General features: G+C 49.2%; 7 protein-coding genes across 7 annotated transcripts; 4 read left to right on the forward strand and 3 right to left on the reverse strand.

The window, feature by feature from the left end:
• Positions 1-596: 596 nt before the first annotated feature.
• AA0111_g2695 (hypothetical protein) lies at positions 597-1,623 on the forward strand (the record flags this gene model as incomplete). Its single annotated transcript, XM_028648494.1, has 3 exons — positions 597-777; positions 835-1,189; positions 1,251-1,623. The coding sequence occupies 3 exons, from the start codon at positions 597-599 to the stop codon at positions 1,621-1,623; spliced, it is 909 nt and encodes a 302-aa protein (XP_028509375.1).
• A 546-nt stretch (positions 1,624-2,169) lies between these two features.
• On the reverse strand, positions 2,170-3,213 carry AA0111_g2696 (hypothetical protein; the record flags this gene model as incomplete). Its single annotated transcript, XM_028648495.1, has 1 exon — positions 2,170-3,213. The coding sequence occupies one exon, from the start codon at positions 3,211-3,213 to the stop codon at positions 2,170-2,172; it is 1,044 nt and encodes a 347-aa protein (XP_028509378.1).
• A 2,017-nt stretch (positions 3,214-5,230) lies between these two features.
• On the reverse strand, positions 5,231-6,442 carry AA0111_g2697 (hypothetical protein; the record flags this gene model as incomplete). The annotated part of the gene is made up of 3 exons (XM_028648496.1): positions 5,231-5,647; positions 5,730-5,844; positions 6,090-6,442. The coding sequence occupies 3 exons, from the start codon at positions 6,440-6,442 to the stop codon at positions 5,231-5,233; spliced, it is 885 nt and encodes a 294-aa protein (XP_028509377.1).
• Positions 6,443-7,377: 935 nt separating this feature from the next.
• On the forward strand, positions 7,378-8,052 carry AA0111_g2698 (hypothetical protein; the record flags this gene model as incomplete). Its single annotated transcript, XM_028648497.1, has 2 exons — positions 7,378-7,906; positions 7,976-8,052. The coding sequence occupies 2 exons, from the start codon at positions 7,378-7,380 to the stop codon at positions 8,050-8,052; spliced, it is 606 nt and encodes a 201-aa protein (XP_028509384.1).
• A 2,695-nt stretch (positions 8,053-10,747) lies between these two features.
• AA0111_g2699 (hypothetical protein) lies at positions 10,748-12,445 on the forward strand (the record flags this gene model as incomplete). Its single annotated transcript, XM_028648498.1, has 4 exons — positions 10,748-11,029; positions 11,079-11,670; positions 11,717-12,007; positions 12,057-12,445. 4 exons carry the CDS (start codon positions 10,748-10,750, stop codon positions 12,443-12,445), a joined length of 1,554 nt encoding a protein of 517 aa, XP_028509383.1.
• A 216-nt stretch (positions 12,446-12,661) lies between these two features.
• AA0111_g2700 (hypothetical protein) lies at positions 12,662-14,083 on the reverse strand (the record flags this gene model as incomplete). The annotated part of the gene is made up of 1 exon (XM_028648501.1): positions 12,662-14,083. The coding sequence occupies one exon, from the start codon at positions 14,081-14,083 to the stop codon at positions 12,662-12,664; it is 1,422 nt and encodes a 473-aa protein (XP_028509721.1).
• Positions 14,084-16,654: 2,571 nt separating this feature from the next.
• AA0111_g2701 (hypothetical protein) lies at positions 16,655-18,778 on the forward strand (the record flags this gene model as incomplete). The annotated part of the gene is made up of 3 exons (XM_028648502.1): positions 16,655-17,058; positions 17,108-17,634; positions 17,688-18,778. 3 exons carry the CDS (start codon positions 16,655-16,657, stop codon positions 18,776-18,778), a joined length of 2,022 nt encoding a protein of 673 aa, XP_028509719.1.
• Positions 18,779-19,197: the final 419 nt, after the last annotated feature.

Below are 19,197 nucleotides of genomic sequence, written 5' to 3' on the forward strand. Positions count from 1 at the left end.
TGGCTGTATTCTTCAAGCATGTCCACCCACACGTTCCTGTAGTTGACAAAGCTGCGCTGGTTCGCGATTATTCAGCACGCACGTGCTCTCCCCTGCTTTTGAACAGTATGTTTGCGCTAGCGTCGCACTTCGCCGATGAGGGTCTTGTCATCGCCGTTGGAGTAGGGACAGGTAGTAGTAAGGGAGAGATGGCAGACCATTTTGTACAAAAGGCGCGGCTCCTGGCTGACTTTGGACTGGAGCATGACCACGAGACCCAGTTGGTGAGCTTTTTGTTGCTGGCACAGATGTGGCAGACGTGGACGGTGGAGCGGAATCCAAGGTACTGGATAGGAAGGGCTATGAATGTAGGTGTGGGGATGGGGCTCTTCAGAAGGTTGGTTCCAACTCTCACCTTTCTTTTCCCTGTTCTGTTTCTGACGGCGTTGCTTTTGACAGGGTACAGACGATACGGATGTCTGAAGAAGACGTGTTGAGGCGAAGCCGTCTTGCATTGCTGCTTTTGGTGAGTACATGCCAATGACAACCCGCACTTGGCGCGTTGCAATCCGTTCTATAAGATCTTTGCTGATACTGGAGGCAAGGCATGTGACGCGATGACCGCCACAGGAGTTGGCAGTCCGATGACTCTTGCAGAGGAGGACATCGAACTACAGCTACATGCTGAACGTCGCTATTTTGAAAGCTGTGTCACTTCGCTAATAACGCCATCCGCAGCTCACTACCAATCTGCTGAACTTGATTTCATGACGACTTCTTTATCTCTCATGTTGTTTCGTATGTGGTCATTCGCAAGCAACGGTCTTGGCAGAGGCATCCGCTAAAGCAAAGCAGTTCGAGAAATTCTCAGAGCCGTCTACGCAGCTCGGCCTGTAACAAACCAAAGCGCAGCTTTGAATGTCGTCGAAGACAAACTGAGGCACTACAACACGATCGTCAAACCTCTCCCCCTTGCTCAACACCAGATACCGGCTGACGATAGTTCACCTCATCCAATCTTCAGTCTTTTGCTTCGGCTGCGCCTTCTCTTCAACCGGTTGATTTTCTACCGTGGAATCGTGTTTGGTCGCATTCGACATGAGAAGCGGATATATGACGAAGAAGCCCTTCTTGTTACAGTGGTTGACATGTGTGAAGTCGTACGTTATCTTGACTCACATCAGTTTCTACCTATCTGTCCGGGTTGGACGTAAGTAACAGAGTTTAGGGTTAGGTAACACACCGATTGCTTATATCTAACCCGTGTATAGAACCACTGCTCTCTTTCATGCGTCGGCTGTGCTATTGAACTTTTATGCTGGCAAAAGCTCTATTGCGGCGTCTGATATAGCAATCGACTTACCCACTCTTATCAATCAATTGATTGAGAGCCTGGAGAAGATGGAGGAGACATGGAATTTTGCTGCTTGGATAGGCAGGGCAGTGAGGACTGCTTTGGACTCAGTCAAGAGGAAGGTGGATCATCGACAACAAAAGCAAAACCCACCAACGCGAGATGGTGATTCCTTTGGTGCAGAACGTGATCCGTTAACACCTCTATCAGCAGATATGCCTCTCGACGATGGTTTTATGGATATTTTCGATTGGCATGCAATCTTTCCCGATGGAATACCGTTTCAATGAGAGCAATCCGAGACTTCGATCTAGAATACGTTATTTCGATACAAGATCTATTCTTGATATGTACTACATGTCGTGTGGCAATGCAAGGTTACATACCAACGCCCAAGATACAACCACAAAGACGATACCCTCCAGCTTCTTGAGACCGATATACAAATTCTTGTGCGTATTTCAACTATACACACAGATACGTTCATTCAACATTAGACAGCAATCACGAGGTGTAGGATGTTTCATGCAGTTATTTAAGGCTTCCTTAGCTATAGATTATGCGTTCCAAAACGCAGTGCAATGTTTCGCAATCATACTCGTAGATCACCGAGAGACTTAATGATATAACGGATAGCATCAGTTCTGTATGTGTCTTGCTCCAGCTTCGTTTCATCAATGCCAAATAGCATGTTCACCGCATTTGTCGGGCTTGTAGGTGGGCCAGGTCACATTGAGGTTTTCGACTGTGTCATGTTATTCCTATTTTACGTATCTTTGAGGGCGTAAGGACTTACGATCGTGGCCGTTTGGCGAATGCTCGTTCGCGAAGCTGATTCACATGCGGTTCATGAGATTGCTCACTTGCAAGTACTTCTGACGGGGTTTGACCGAAGCAGAGGCAAGTCTGTTAACCTCGTGTCCTATGCCATCGAAATTCCGGAATACAAAAGGTATCTCTTGGAAATGGGGAACGCCTAGGATCTCAGAATCGATACCGTTTGGAACTACGCTGAAACGATACCTGTATACGGGCACCCTGTATTGTCCCCAGACTTCCGTAGTGTACCGTCTTGTGGCATCGAATATCGTATCACCTTGGTACATAGCCAAGTTCCCGAATAAAGATCCATACTGAGGACCCGGTGACTGGCGTATCGTGCCGAGACTCTTTTTCAATTCTTCCTCTGACATTTTGTTGACGTATTCATCCACGATGCCATCGATAGTGGTGCTTGAGATGCCTTTCCATGACCCGCCAACGTAATCTCGAAAATCAGCAGACGTGTTTGCAGCAAAGCGACTCGCAACGATAATGGAGCTTGCTTCATTGTAACAAGTTCTAATGAGAAGTGGACGTTTTGGAAACCTTCCTTCGCGCAGAGCAACAGAAGTGTAATCGGTAACTAGGTCTGCGTCCATGATGGGCACGTATGAACCAGACGCGCGAGTAAAAGCTTGGTTCAACTTGCTGACATCTTGAGATCGTAGACATTCCAGGCCATCTTCCATAGCCAAACATCCAACACCTGTCAGAATCGTCTCGTACATGACGTCTTGCTCGTCTGATGTGGTGAGAGGAGCACCGAGTACTGGCCCACCACTTTCAGCAATCGCCGCATGAAACAATTCTTCGTCTTGTTCTCCATTGGTAAGATAATGCACACAATTTGAGAAAGCACCGGCTGACTCTCCTTGGACTGTCACACGCGAGGCATCTCCACCAAATGCGGCAATGTTCTCTTGAATCCAGCGCAGCGTCATCATTTGGTCGTGAAGGCCAAGATTGGCGACCCTGGACTTGTTGACAGAAGTGCCAGGGAGAAAACCGGATCCCCCGAGCCTGCAGTTGAAGCTCGCTGCAATGAGGGGCATGCCCATTTTGACAGACTCCTGCACGATAAATGACATGCTGTATCTCTGATCCGCACTTCCGCCCTCTTGGAAGCCACCGCCATGTATCCATGCGAGAACAGGCAGCCCGGTAATGCTTGCCACTCCAACAGGCCGTACCACGTTCAGAGTGAGACAATCTTCGCTCTCATCGTGGGCATAACCATTCTGATTGAACCAGGGAAATGATCAAGGGATGGAATAACACCATGGTCCGTATGACTTTGCTGATGTAAGGGGCTGCGCTCCGTAGAGCAATCGCGAGGTATACAAGAGGTTGTATTCGATAGGGAGCTAAGCTCCTAGCTACGTGGTTATCTATATACAAGCTAGTTGCCTGAGTAACAATCGGGCCGGTATGGTCTAGGTGCACGAGGCAGCTTCTGGGTCCTGCGGCCATCGTCTGAGCGACGTTCGGACGATGCGCAGAGAATCCGGGTGCTCGAGGTAGCACCCGGATTTTGCGAGTAGACCGAGATTCCATCGAGGAGCTGTCCAAAGGGCGTTCAGCCCGTTACAGCTGATCGCTCATGCCACTTCTCGTTAAGTGGTTGAGTCTTAAATTTCCGACAGGAGGTTGAGCGTAAGGAATTCCCAAGAAGAGGTCTTGATCATAACGCGTGTCTCTGGTTCCGATAAGGGTGCCATTTTGAACTGTAACTACAGGGTGGTCGTGATAACTTTGATTGAAAGTAGAACTGGTAAAACCAAAACCTGAAAGAAGCTGTATGCTTCCGAGTACGTTCCACATGATCAAGGATGAGATGATATAGCAGAATGAGTTCTTGAATTGACATGACGTGCAAGTAAACAGTGATTATCAATTTCCACACAGAGCTATTATTTATCGATTTTCGGTCAGAGCTGTTGGTTGTCGGTTGCTGGTTGTTGGTTTTCACTCAGAGGTGGCGGTTGTTGGTTATCGGCTGTCGGTTGTCGGAGGTCGGTCATCGGCTGTCGGTTTTCGGTCGTCGATTATCAACTTTTAGTTAGAACTAGTCGCTACCCATTGGGACTAGCTACCGTTTATTGAGAGTAGTCGCGATCTATTTAGACTAGTCGCGAACTATTGGAACAAGTCGCAATTTATTACGACAAGTCGTTACCTATCGACGTACCCCTAAGAAAGACGTTCATGTGGACCTCACGGTCGTCTAGGCTGCTTATTCAAATTAATTACTAACCTTTACAACAGATTACCATACCATGATTGCTCCCTGGAATTGGTCGGCGGACAGCGGACGGCATAGCTGTCAGAACGCAGCCCTGCACCACTACGCTATGCAACCAAAAAGGTACGTATAATCAGTGAACTACTGATTATAGTGCAGGATAGTATATATCGTCAGCCAGGCCTGACACTAGCTAGGACGCCGAGTACTTCGATAACCTATTCGTTGCGGCTACCTCGTGTCAAACAATAGAGTTGATAATACTGGATGCACACTTGCTCATAGTAAATAATAGTGTTGTTAGTTATAGACTAGAGACAAATCGCTATCGAGCCAGGATAGCGGGGGAAGAGGTATTTAAGGCCATTCCGGCCCATTCCGGGCCAGAAAGCACCGGAAAGGTCCAGTTCCTGACACCTCGTCTCTTGTTAGATCAAGACTACCCTGACCCAGAATTGCTCATATCAGAACCCAGGTCAAGAACCATGTAGTTCCATGACTAGACGGGGGATCATCGGCTGTCGGCGAGCAGAGTTTCACGATACAGAAATAGAGGGGCGATCAGACCGATATTCTATATGCTAGTGTACCCTGATGAATCCTCAAGATGCTCCGTATGGCTTGCACATCCTATCACGTCGTACACTTTGTGAGACATACATAGAAATGGATCACTTAACACAGTCATCAGTTTGCAAGGCGGAAGAAAAGCGGAAGAGCGATTCACGAGATGAATTAGTAGTAATATCCCTGCGCAGTTTTCAGCTCGTTCAGAGTGAGCTACGGTGTATGGCGAATCTGAAATCAGCAAAAAACCTCCACATACCCGCTTCTCACCATCCTTTTTCCTTCCAAGAGTTTGCATTGGCTGGGTAGAACTCTAGGACATCCAACAAGGTACGGTCATGAGCTATAACCACAAGCACGTTCTCATCAGCGTCGAACTCGGTCATCTTTTCCAGTGTCTTCTGCGTTTCCACGAATTCCTGGAGAAGATGCTGGCCTTCCTTGACCCTATAAAATGGCTTTGTGGCTGACTCCTGAGGGTGAATGGCTCGGAGTACAGAGCCTGGACAGAGGCTATTCGGAGTAAACGGAGAGTTTGTGGTGGGGGATGGAGATAAGGTTGTCGGGATAGGTAAGTATTCGGTTGGGCGAAACTCGCCGCATTGGTGACAGACGTCGCCTCCCATAAAAATGAAGGTCGTTGGTGTGGTGCGAGCCAGTGAGCAGATGTGTCCTATAGTGTGCTGTCGACAGAACGTTGGTCTCATTGCTAACGGAACGCAGGACGACCCGAAAACGTCGTGGTTGAGAGACAGGATATCGTACCCGTGGCGCATTGAGCAGGTAGAGACTGCCATCCTCGAAATAGTCTAAGGCATTAAAGCGCCTTAGCTTCAAAACCCCATCCGTGCCGAAGTCGATCCCACGCAGTGGGCGATCCCTGTACAGAGCAATCAGTCATGTGTTTCCATTGTTGTAGGGAAACTAACTTGTAATCTGTTTCCAGAATCGGCCTGTTTTGGTTTGCCGGGTAGCCAGGAATGGGGACATTGGAAAAGCCGGGCCCAACAATAAGCTCTGTATCAGGAGCAAAGTGTGAGGTATCACCAACGTGATCAAAGTGCCAATGACGACAATTTAAGATGATTAGATAAGGATCTTATTGTGGGAATGGGGGAAACTTACCTCCATATCACAGCATTAATATCCTCTTTCTTTACGCCACCCTCCTCTAGAACATCGACGACGTCCTTATCTCCATGAATCTCTACGCCTGCTGGCTTGAACATCTTGGGCAGCGCTGGAGAAATGTTGCGCCAGTCCCTGCGGATACCAAGGTCAAATATGACGTTGCGGCCTGAACCGTGTTCGGTGAGAAAAGGATAGGCAGGTGAATTGGCGAGAACTTCATGGCCAGGTATGGTAGGCTCGAAGAATTCAGAAGCAGAAATACTAGCTCTTGAACCAGTATCAATGATTCGAACCGTTACAGTAGCGTCAGATTGAGGTATAGAAGGAATTGGGTGATTGAAAGCCATTGTTCGAAATGTCTGAAAATAAATTTTGAACGACGGGGAATGGAGCTGGGATGTGGATAGCTCAAAGGAAAGCATTCAGCTCATATAGAAACCGACTCGGGCATCGTGTAATCATCTGCATCATTACGCATCATCATGCATGGGCAAGCAAAGGGCCGTCTTTAGCGGTACTAGCGGAGTGGCTATGGGATACCAAAGAGGAAAGGACCGACATTCACGAAGGTCCATTCCCCACGTTTCAAGGGGGCGGCTCCATTGAAAGTTAGCGATTTTAATCAGCAACAACAGACGCAGTGCGTGGAGAATTGACATAGTAAACTGGCACGCGTATCAGGAATGAAATTAAGTTCGCACGTGCCGCCTCCGAGTCATATGAGGACTAAAGAATGCCTCGAAGAGTGGTGGAATCGGACCTAAGCTCATCTAAAAGGCGAACATGATGAAAAACGTCTTCGATCGTCCTAATCCCTTACACCTTAGCGGGACATTGCAGTCAGTGCCCCTAGCGTCTCTGCACTCTGCGAAACAATGCTTTCTGCGGCAAGGATTAGTTGAGAAACGTTTTGACTGATTCCTATGGGCAAAAGCCCTTGTTAACCTTCATTATATGCATCGCTCTCACAGATACACTCTGCAAAGTTCGCACATTGCCTAGCCTAAATCGCGTCCCATCATCATACTTATTCGATACACGCAGAGGTATGTTCAGCGTACGGAGATGCTCTCCCTAATAGTGTACAGCGTTATGACTTTCTATAAACGATTGACCCGACGTTCGATAAGCTATCATTGAAAAGCCCAATGGCAGGTTACAACACAAGAGCCTTATTCCGACGGGTTGACCAGCTGTTAAAAAAGGACCTGGCTTATGATTTCCTTATAAATGTCGAATACAAAGGTTCTGGATCGAAAGTGACCCGTTCATCGTCGATTGGATGTTACGCGATCCTGCTAATCCGTTGGAGTTCACATCCATTCGCAAATGGGGCTTCACCTTCATCAGCTCGATCTCAGCGCTCTCTATCGCCTTTGCATCCTCTGCGTATAGTGGAGGTAACAGAAGCATCATCTCTGAATTTGACGCATCACAGCATGTTGTCGTTCTGAGACTTTCTTTGTTTGTTCTGGGGCTTGCCATTGGACCTCTACTTTGGGGTCCCTTGAGCGGTAGGAACTCTTTTCCAGCTGTCAACTTCTGTACTGATGTTCGTCCAGAGCTTTACGGCCGGAAATATGTGTTTTCGTTTACCTACGCCGTGGTTAATATATTCAGTGTCGCTACCGTGGTTGCGCCCAGCGTACAAAGTCACATCATCTTCCGCTTCCTCGCTGGCGCCTTTGGCTTTTCATATCAGACTAATGCCGGTGGAGCTATTGCAGACATGTTCGAAGCTGGAGAGCGAGGATTGGCACTGACCATCTTTGCGGCTGCTCCGTTCCTCGGCCCAGTTATTGGCCCAATCGGTACGTATCCAACCCTAACGTTTATTTGAGAGCGTTCCAACAAGCACTGCTAATTCTAAAACCTTACAGTTATTGGCTTTGTTGATCAGAATCTAGGCTGGCGCTGGGTTCAGGGTGCGATGATGATATTCGTCGGTGCCGTCTGATTGATAGGGGTCATCTTGATTCCCGAGACCTATGCCCCAGTTCTCCTCCGTCGAAGAGCTGCTCATCTTTCGAAATTGACAACGAAACACTACAATAGCGATATGGATGTTCGGCGCGGAAAAGCAAGTGCTAAAGAAGCATTTCAAAAGGCCCTGTCCAGGCCGTGGGCTTCACTGTTTCGAGAGCCGATCGTGCTTCTGCTTTCCATCTATGTCGCAGTAAGCCATTATCGCTTTGAGGCGATGGACAGCAACTGAAATTGTCCCAAATCCTGTATGGAATACTTTACATGCTCTTTCCAGCCTTCCCCATCGTTTACCGGGAAGCTCGTGGGTGGTCGAACAGCATCGGCGGACTTGCGTTCATCAGCCTGGCAGTCGGAATTATGGGTGCTGTCATCTACTCAATCTTCGAGAATCGACGTTATAACAGCATTATGGAGCAAAGTGCCTCAGGACATGCCGAACCTGAAGCACGCCTGCCTCCTAGTATTATTGGAGCGATTGCGATACCTATCGGTCGTTTTTGGTTCGCATGGACTAAAAGTGCCAGCATACACTGGCTCGCTAGTATTGCAGCTTGTGTACCGCTTGAATTTTGGGTCGTACTCGTGATTCTCCCAATCACCAACTACCTCATTGGTTCCTACACTGTTTATGCTGCCTTAGTACTCGCCGCGAACGCGGTTTTGCGGTCCATCTTTGGAGCTGTATTTCCTTTGTTCACTACTCGGATATACAGGAGTCTGGGCATACACTGGGCTTCTACAATAACTGCCGTTTTGTCATTAGCATGCGTGCCCTTGCCTTTCTTATTTTACATTTTCGGCTCGCTAATACGTGCTCGAAGTATATTTTCTTTGCATTCCGGGAACTTGAGAGACAGAAAACCCAGGGCTGCCACGCCGATGAGCACTATTGGTGGCGAGCAAGTTTGAAGGTCGCACTGTAAGGCTTTGATCTGTCTTACGAGCGGTGGAAAGAGGCTATGATATGAAAGGCGATGGCTTCTAATAGATTCACCAGATACATACCTCGGTGGAAGACAAGAAATACATTTGCCAACGACGATTGGCACGTAATGATCTGCACGTGCACATGATGTGATGCAATTCAGGAGGAGCAGACTAAGAAGTATCGTTTTGTAAGGAGGGGGGCACTCTAGTAAACGGTCGACATTTCCACTGCCCTTCAGCACGCTGCAAGATCTTCGAACAATAATTTCAAAATCATCTTCGATTGTGAGACCCGAGTGTCAGATGCTTAATTCCTCGCTACTCCAATCTACATCTTAAGATAGTACAATGAAACGCAATCCAAAAAAGAAGTCATCCCACAAACGCAATCAGGAGTACCAAATGATCGCACTGTTGATGGAGTAGAGCTGCTAATTTCATATTTCCAAAATCATATTCTTGACAACAAAAAGATCGTTCTTTTACTTAGTCAACACTACCCAAGGCTACATGCTTTGGCCATCCCGTCGTTCCGTCGTTCCGTCGTCCTTGGTTATGCGAACCGTACATAAGAGGGCATCATGTCTTTTCTCTCATGGTCAAGCATGAGATTCAGGAGGCTCAGAATACAGTGAACGAGGCACTACCGGCCTCGTCTATTGGCTTTTCGGGTCACTAGCAGATCTTGCTGCACGATCGCAAGACAGGTAAGTAGCGGTGCGTCGATCTGACACCGCGATTGCGAAAATGAAGTCCTTTGGATGACCAGGAAATGAGTTCGTTTCTTTTCATGTACTAAAAAAGTTCCAAATAGTGATCGTGTTACCGCGCAAAGTGTTACTCAGGTTCTAGCTTACGTGACGGCCCCGAGACTTTCGTGTTCTTCGGAATTTCCTATCGGAATCGGAACGTTCCGCATTTGCTATCTCCACACAGCCACATCCTTCGCAGCTCAACAGTCTTTCCATTTGACCGGATCCAAGATTTATTTCTCGATGAGAATGGTGTAAGACAGTAGAGCTATTTTTCAGCTGCTCAGCAGAGCATACAGCTGATAGCGTCTCCCAGTATCCCGGCAGACTTCTTAAATATTGTCCCCTACGAGCTAGTTCCGAAGCAGACAGAGCCTCATAAAAACTGAAACCTGAAGGCCAAACGTAACCATTCTACACTGCCATGCGATCAGAGTACAACGAATATCGCTTCGAGCTGGCTACCCGACTATTCCTCCGTGCGATGGTTCAGCATCTGGGTGGTTATGGATCGACTTCAGGTATCCGACAGAGATTAAAGGTACGAAAAGCCTAGACTGCGTACCTATGCTCCTCTATTTTTTGTCTGCTCACGACGTCGTCACTGCGAGTCGTCCCCAGCGTGGCTGGCGCTGAAAGACGAAGATTTTGAGCTACCCGAGATCTCTTCGACTTTCCAATTCGATAGGCTAATTAGTCCGGTCTTACTCGGACCCGACATATAACGCTACCAGCTTTTCTCCGCACAATATGTCTTCGCACGATGCGTGCCAAGCGAGTCGCTACCGAGCGCATTTTAGCTGCGAACTCATGAAAGGCCTACACCAACCACCTTTATGGTGCAATTGGTTGCGATCCTAAAATTCTGTATCCAAGATCTGGCATACGCACTTAAGCCTTTGTTTTCCTCATATTCGAAGCTCGCTGCATCCTGTTCACTGTATCCAACAAGTCACGTGATTGTGTCATCGAATTCATCAGTCGAACATGGCTATGCCTGCTAAGCGGAAAGGGCGCGTCAACACCTTCAATGTCTTGATCCTCCTGTTCGTAGGTCTTGGATCAATGAGCTATGGCTACACAGCCTCCATTATCGGCACTACACTCGGGCAACCATCCTTCATCAGTTATTTTGAGCTTGATACACGAAAGAACGGCACCGACCTCATCTCCACGACCAACGGACTGTTCCAAGCTGGCGGTGTTGTCGGCACTTTGCTGCTTCCAAACATCTCTGACCGGTATGGGCGCAAGTGGGGCATTGCAATCGTAAGCTACCTCACGTTCATCGTCCTGTTGTGGGCTGATGAATATACAGAGTGCTATGTTAGCTATCCTATCTGGCGCTTTTCTCGCCGGCAGCACCGACATCGGAGAATTCATCGTCTTCCGCTTTATTGCCGGTGCTAGCGCATTCATGATCCTCGCGGCTATTCCGATTTGGATGAACGAGGTCGTACCTGTCAAGATGAGAGGAGGTCTTGTCGACATACACGCTGTCTTTCTGATTCTTGGGTACTGCATACAAGGATGGGTCGGCTTCGGCTTCTTCTTCGCGACGAAACTTGGAGAGAACACTTGGCGACCACCGCTGGCACTACAATGCGCATGGCCGCTAATCTTACTGAGCGGGCTGTACTGGATTCCTGAATCGCCCAGGTGGCTGATTATGAAAGATCGCATCGATGAAGCGCGTGTCATTCTCGATCGCTTACATGGAGACCCTGCCGATCCGGACAATGAGTATGCTCGGTCAGAGTTCTATCAGATCTCCAAGCAGATCGCGATTGATAGAACACTGGGGAGCAGCTGGATGACGATATTTCGCAAACCATCGTATAGGAAACGAGCATTCTACACGCTGGGCCTGACGTTCTTTTGTCAGTGCTCTGGCGTACTTGTCATCAATAGTAAGTTACTAGCCTACCACGATTACCATTCCCTAACATTTCATAGACTACGGACCTACTCTTTACAAGAACCTCGGCTTCTCGCCGGTCAAGCAGCTTTTGTACCCCGCCGCGTGGTTGACGTTCAGCTTGGGTACCAACATCATGGCAATTCCACTCGTGGATCGTTTCCCACGAAACAAATACATCGCTAGTGGAATTCTAGGTTGCATGACAACACTGATCGTGGAAGCCGCTTTAGTCGCGGAGTTTGGTAGCTCGAACAACAAGCCAGCGCTACTTGCGGCTGTCGCCATGTTCTATATTTTCCAAGTCCCATACGGTCTATGTATCGATGGTATACAAACACTCTAAGCCCATGTCTTATCCGCTCTAACCGCCACTAGGTACCCAATTCTCATACCTCGGCGAAATTTGGCCGACGCACCTCCGCTCAAAAGGCATCTCGCTGGGCGTTGCAACAATCTCCTTTACCAACATCGTCTGGCTGCAGGCCGCGCCTACAGCCTTCATTACCATTGGGTGGAAATTCTACCTCGTCTTCATTATTCCCGGCACCATTGGTGGATTGGTCATTTGGTTTTTCTTTCCCAACACGAATGGCCTGCCGCTGGAGGAGGTTGCTGCGATATTTGGCGATGAGGCTGATGTCGCTGTGTACCAGAAAGAGATCAACGTGAAAGATGGGAAGATCTCGGATTTGCACGATGATCTGAAGAGGAGCACGGGTTTACATCTTGAGAATGTTGATGGCGATAACACTTTGAGAGCTTGAGCATGAGACGGGTCGCATCGCAGCTAGAGTTCGTTCTATCAACCCGCGAGCTATCGCCATGAGTCGCTTGCCAGCACTAAGATACGAAACGATGTCATGTGTATGGGTCGCGAAAACACAGTTCTTGACAAGAGATATTCGTATTCTTCTATGAACTCCAGAAACACCATTTTGCAATAAACCCAGAGCATGAAATGTTACTGAAATGATGACCTCCTAGCAGATCTCCTTCTTGGCAGCTAGTGACGGGACACTACTGATAGAGTTCTTCAAAATGCCGGAAAAGTCGTGTACCTTGACACTACTTGGCAAGTTTGCTAGAACATCCATATCAAGACCTTCTTGGTTGACAGAGACAATGATACCGTCGTAGGTGCTAAGATAATCGACAGTCCAGTTCGCCTCCGTATCCATCTTCGGCACTGCACTGTAAAGAGCCGTGGAAACCAACGGATCTGCGAACTCAATATGGCAGTTGTATTCGCTCTTCAACGTATGGGCGATGGCAGCACCAGGAGAGTTGCTCATGACGCTCTGGCCGCGCTTGAAACCTACACCGACGACGAGCAGTCGAAGTTGGCTCGAGTCTACGCTGTACTTCTTTTCTTGAAGTACAGATCGCACGAAGTTCCTGGCTACGTCTCTGGGTCGGGACGACGATATTGTGGCTGCATGCTCGAGGAGTGGCATGTGAAGGTTGGAGAGGAGATAGTACGGGTTTACAGGGATGCAGTGACCTCCGATTCCTGGACCAGGGCGGAAAGGTAGGTACCCGAAGGGTTTGGATGCTGCGGCATTGCTGACTTCAAAAGCGTCGATGCCGATACTGCTGCAGGCATCGGCCATCTCGTTGGCATACGTCGCACATACCATGCGTTGGCAGTTCTCGTACAGCTTAGTCATCTCGGCGACTTCGGGAGAAGAGACAGGAAGCAGCTTGTTAAAGACACGGCCGTAAAGAGTGGAAATGGACTCTAAAGATGCGGCATCAAGACCAGAGACAATCTTAGAGATGTCCTCGAAGGCGGGAAATGTGCGGCCTGGGTCGACGCGCTCGGGTGACATGCCGACCTTGAAGTTCTTCGATACCATGAGTGGGCCAACGAGCTCTCGTGTCATACCAACAGCAACAGAGCTCTCAACAACGATGGTGGATCCAGGCTTGACGTACTTCTCCACAGTAGCAATGGCACTGCGCAGGTATGTAGTGTCCACTTTCTTGTCGTCCGTGAGAATCGTTGGCACGGAGATGAGAACATGTGTAGCGTGGCTGATATCAGCAGCGTTTGACGTGAACTGAATCGGAAGGCCAGCGAGTTGTTTCGAAACTTCGTCAAGCCTTTTGGTGCTGAGATCGAAAGCAATGACATTGTAATGGTTGGCGAATGCTTCGACGAGGTGGGTGCCGACATAACCAACACCGATGACGGCCACGATGGACTCAGATTCAGAAGTGTTGAGTGTCTGTACTTCTTCCACTTGAATTGGGTTCTCTGTAGTCCAGAAAGGTGATTCGTTGATCTCCTCTGGCGGTGGAGTCAGAGGCAGAGAGCATTCGGTGACGATGATCTCGGGCTTCTTGTCGAGCGATACGAACTTGTTGCTGAACATGCCCTCGTTGAAAGTGATGGTAGTCATGATGGTTTATGATGTGTAAGGATGATGCTGAGAGGAAGAAGATAGAAGTTCGACGAAACGATCGAGGCAAAAGGTCGAGGCCTTTGTGTAAAGATGGAAGTGCTGACTGCGAAGGCTGGTGTTGGTTTATGGATAGAACTTGTGGTGTCTTTATACTCATGTACGCTCTACAGCCTTTGAGCTTGCCTTCAAACCATGAAGAAAGACTGTACACTATCTTCCCTCTCCGCTCCACAAGGCTTCTGCTCATACAAGCCTACTTCGCTGAATGTAGATAGCAGCATTCTTCTCCACGGCTACACCGACGTTCGAGCCAGGGCTGACATGCTGAAGTTTCCGCAGCCTCCGTGCTCGCTGATTCGATCTAGATGCTCATGCCTCGACGATGGGTGGCACTTTCTCATCCCGTCTGGCGAGACCTCAACCCATCGACAGTATGCTATCGAGGCCTACACGTGCAGAAGTCGTTGGCTTGTAAATCCGTTAAGGTTTAGAGCACTGTGGCTTGCAGGAGGTACAGGCCTTTGCTCGGCCTCTCCTAACATGAAAATAGTCAGGCTTGATAGAAGCACTTCTCAGCTTTCCATCGAAGGCGCCACGAGAATCCAAAATCTATTGGATTTGTTACAGCTGGTGGCGACTCGGTTCGGAGAGCCACAATGGTTTACCCTACAGGCCGGGCCCTCGCTGACCGGGATGTTGACAAGTGGTATGGAGTCCAGACGGCTGGGTGTTTCTAACCAAAAGGGGTGCGAGTATGTGCACGATAGCATGAGGTCCAGACTGCTGGGTGCTACTAACTGAAACACGTGTGAGCGTATGCACAAAGGTACAGGGGACGTTCCGTAGCCGCGGAGGGGAATTTCTAAACACCAAGAAATCACGACATCGCGCCTAACGGGATATTTGCATAGTGCGAAACAACCTTGGAATTGTCTGTGTAGTGTTCTGTAGCCGAGGCAGTGTGCGTTTATCGCGATGTCCCGACCATCGGAGACTTGCTCTGCACAGTTGATCTTCGTTCAAGCCTTGCCTGAAGCAGAGATTCTTGATGGTGACGAACCTTACCACCATCACACACAACGGAGGCGCATAGTATGACCTAGAAGATCCTCTCACCATTGGAAATCCTTCATCGCAAAGCTGAAATGTAAGATCGGTACGAATTGGCCTGTTCGAGCGTAGACAGAAAGATTGCCGCAACTAGATTTTGTTCTCCATATTCTAGACGCATCATACCAGCCTTGACTTGTTTAGCTCTGGACTTCAGCCTTGACTCGTTCAGCCCTACCTTGGATAGCTCCACCCCGGTCGGAATGCCAGCATGCCGGGGACTGGACAAGAAGAGTAAGCGACTCCAGATCAGACTTTTGTCCGACTGGGGTTTCGCACGGGACAGTAAATTTGCACTCTGGTGTGCCGGGGGTTAGCGAGCCCTCAGGCGCAGTCATTGGTAAGGTCGCTCGCGCCCGCGATCGTGTGTCCCTGCCAAGATATCCAGCCCGCGGACCTCCGCACTGCAAAACGCAGGCCATTTTGAAGCAACCTATTCCAAGAAGGTTCAGTGATCTGCAAGTCGTTACCTAAGAGATAGGAGAGACATTACCTTCTGACTAGCAACAGTGCTGAGCTCAGAAGCCGTGTATTCCCAAAGATCATGGAGAGATTAATCACAGACATAGGTCATGAATTACGAAGATCTGCTGTCGCTTAGCGAAATGGACCTGAAGCGCAAATTCCTGCGTGATGGTGTTGTTGATCAGTGTGGGGGCGAAATGCGGATGTGTTAGGATATGTCACTGTTGAAGCAAGCATCAAGCCTAGGCCCACCACCTGCTAACCCGCTTCGCTACCCCAGAATCCAGCGGGATCTTTTGTGGGTGCGGTGAGTGGGTAGCTTCTAGTGCTGTTGTTCTGTCCAAGCAAGCTTAGCGTCAGGCTGAGGAAGCTTCGGCGAAGCTTAAAGTGGAAGGCCAAGCATTGCGGAGACTTCTCCGAGGCTTGAGAGGGAAAGCCAAGTATTGCCAAGATTGACGAACTTCTGGCTAGTAAGGGCAAGGCGACACTAACGGCAGTACCTTTTGGCAATTTTGGTGTGGCAGACCCTGCTCCAGCCTTGTCAGGCTTATGGCGTGACTGCCGAGGCCTAGTACGCTACCGCCTCGCCGACGCTCAGTCTCCCGAGGCCATCACCATTCTCTTCGAACACAATCGCTTAACTCAATTCACCCCACAAAGCTGCGGCGGCGCCGAAACGTCCAGCTGAATCCACTGATTCCAGGCTCTCAGCCGCAACGACGTGTTGCAATCCAACAAGCAAGTTCCAAAGACGCCGGAGAATTGTGGCTGCTGAATGGTGCATCCCGATCTTCTGTGTAGATTTGCATGGCTTCCGCGAGGTCTAGGTCACTGGTGCCAACGCCATGGAGTTTTTGGAGCTTGCAAACTGTCCATACTCTTTGCAGGTCTACGGAGCGATGGCGTTGATACATCAGTGATGGATTTCTTCAATGTTGCTTGTGCAGCATCTCTTTGTCTTTGCCTCACTCCGAAGGTACCAAAAGTTCTAAGATGTCTTCCAACGAGTCAGCTCGTCCTCTCGCTTCAAGCCTTCCTTCCGAGCCCGAGAATGTCTTTCTGAGACCAGATCTAAGCAACGTCCTGCATGAGTGGGACACTACTTCAGAGAGATACAACACTTCGCGAAACATCAACCGCCAAAGTTCCCTCTCTTTAGGGACTACGCTCCCCGGCACACCCAGCAATGAGGTCTTCACCAACGAGAAGTGTGATCGTATCATGTGGGATACTTGCACCAAACGCGGTGAAGAGAGAGTCAAGCAGTTGGGTGAACTCAACAACATGGTCGACGAGAAGCCAGACTTTTCAGACCCGGATGGCATGAAGGTCCGACGAGCTCAAAGACTCATGAAGCTGCGGAAGCTCGCTTTCCAATGCTGCATCTTTGGCTTGAAGTAAGTTCTTTTGGAGAGATCATTCCCCTATCCTGCTAACCCGTTGTAGCGGTTTCCTGCTCTTTGGCTCCTGGTGGTTCAAAGGCTACCATTACGTCTTCCTTCCCTTCATCACGTATGGTGTGTTCATCAACTTCACGGTTGTCATCACCCTCCTCCTATGGCTAGCCTTCCGATTCTTCCGCCCAGAGAAGAAAAACCCCGCGCCGGAGACACCCGAGTCACTCATGCTCATCATACCATGCTACAACGAGAACGAAGAGGAGCTTCGCAAATCTCTTGATTCGCTCGTGGAGCAGAAAGGCATTGAGGACCACAAGCAGTGTGTCTTCATCATCTGTGACGGTCGCGCTCGCGGTCCAGGGATGACGCAGACAACTGGCGAATGTCTTCTCGACACCATCTTGACGGAAAAGACATCGCGCATACACATGAAGGATGCATACATGGCCTGGGACAAGGAGCCTATGGACATTATCATGCAGAAGGGACAATACAGAGGACTCAACTACTTATGCATCGTCAAGATGACGAACAAGGGAAAGCGCGATGGCCTTATTCTTCTCCGCTCGTTCGGTAAGTAATACAACCCACCTCTTTCTAGATCGCAAGACTAATCTGCCACGTAGCATACAAGTTCAACCAGCGACACGAGAGACCAACAACGATCATGTCGAATAGGCTGTTTGGGGAGATGACCTCGTTCGTCCTCGACGACTGTGGCATCAACAACTTTGACCAGATTGTCGGCATGGACGCAGACACCGTCTTTGATCCATGGTGCATCTACTACCTCATTTCTGAATCGCGCTACCCCAAGTGCTTTGGCGTTTGCGGTGTCGTCTGGGTAGACTTCAAGGACGGTCCATGGAACATGTGGCGCCTGATGCAGAATGCGTCTTACACCATTAGTCAAGGCTTGCCTCGTCTACACCAGTCCACCGTCACCCACAAGGTTTCCTGTCTTCCTGGATGTTGCCAGATTCTGAAGGTGTGCGAAGAGAACAACGGTGATCACATTCTGCGAACGTTGTTCGGCTACTGTCCGAGTCCGACGGATGGCATGCTCAAACACCTTCGTGGTGCATACAGCGAAGACCGCAACCACGTTTGCCATGTTCTCACTGCATCACCCCACGTTCAAACCCGACAATCGATCAAATCTGTCGCATGGACTGATGTCCCGACTTCGCTCTCGGTCTTCATGTCGCAACGCAAACGTTGGTCGATGGGCGCGACAGTCAACGATTTTCGCCTGGTATTCGCGAAGGGAACTCAGTGGTTTGAACGGTTACGCGCCTTCTCGAACTGTCAGACGTGGTTCTGCAACATCTTCATCATGGGTTCGATCGCTGGACTTATCCACGCTGCCCGGAGTGTACCCTGGTACATCACTGTCGCCTTCTTAGGAGGTGTGATTGTGCCATACATGTACATGCTTACCCTCGTCTTCTGGATGCCAAAGGGCCGCAAGGCGAAGTGCCAGTTCCTGGTCGGCCTGGTCATCTACTTCTTCACTGGACCGTTCCTTACTATCCTTGTTCTTTTCTACACTATGTGGCACCTGGACGCTTTCTCCTGGGGCAAAACCCGGCAGGTGATCTCGGAAGATACCGACGCCTCAGGTAAAGAAGCTTCAAGTAACTACGCTGCTGATGAAAAGGCCCCTCACACGGTAACTGTCAACGATGAGGAGGCCACGATTGGAATGGGACGATGATGTTGCAACTGTTGTTTTCGATAGAGCTTTTTCCGTAGCGAATTCTGATAGATTGTACCTTTTTAGTTACGGCATTATACTTATACTTCCAGCTGCTCGTTTTCATCAGAGTGGCTGATCATGAGTGTCTGTCATGCCGCGTGCTCTCCAATCCAGAGACTGCGTGTGATTTGAGTGAAATTCGTGGCGAACACGCTACCAAATCTGCTGAGATCGAGCTGGGATATGCCTTGATACCATCTAGCAGAGCATTTGCAGCGAGCGCCAGATTTGTTCTAGTTCTACCCCATTTAGTGGTCAGCTGAACGCGGGGAGATGCGGAATTAGTGTTTTCCGCCAGAACCAGCATGAATCCAGACTCTTGCAACCTGTACGCTTGCCCTCTACAGCCTAGGGTTCAAAGTTTGCGGCGCCAAATC

Source organism: Alternaria arborescens (assembly GCF_004154835.1).
Source record: "Alternaria arborescens strain FERA 675 chromosome Unknown contig_5, whole genome shotgun sequence".
NCBI classification, from domain to species: Eukaryota; Fungi; Ascomycota; class Dothideomycetes; order Pleosporales; family Pleosporaceae; genus Alternaria; species Alternaria arborescens.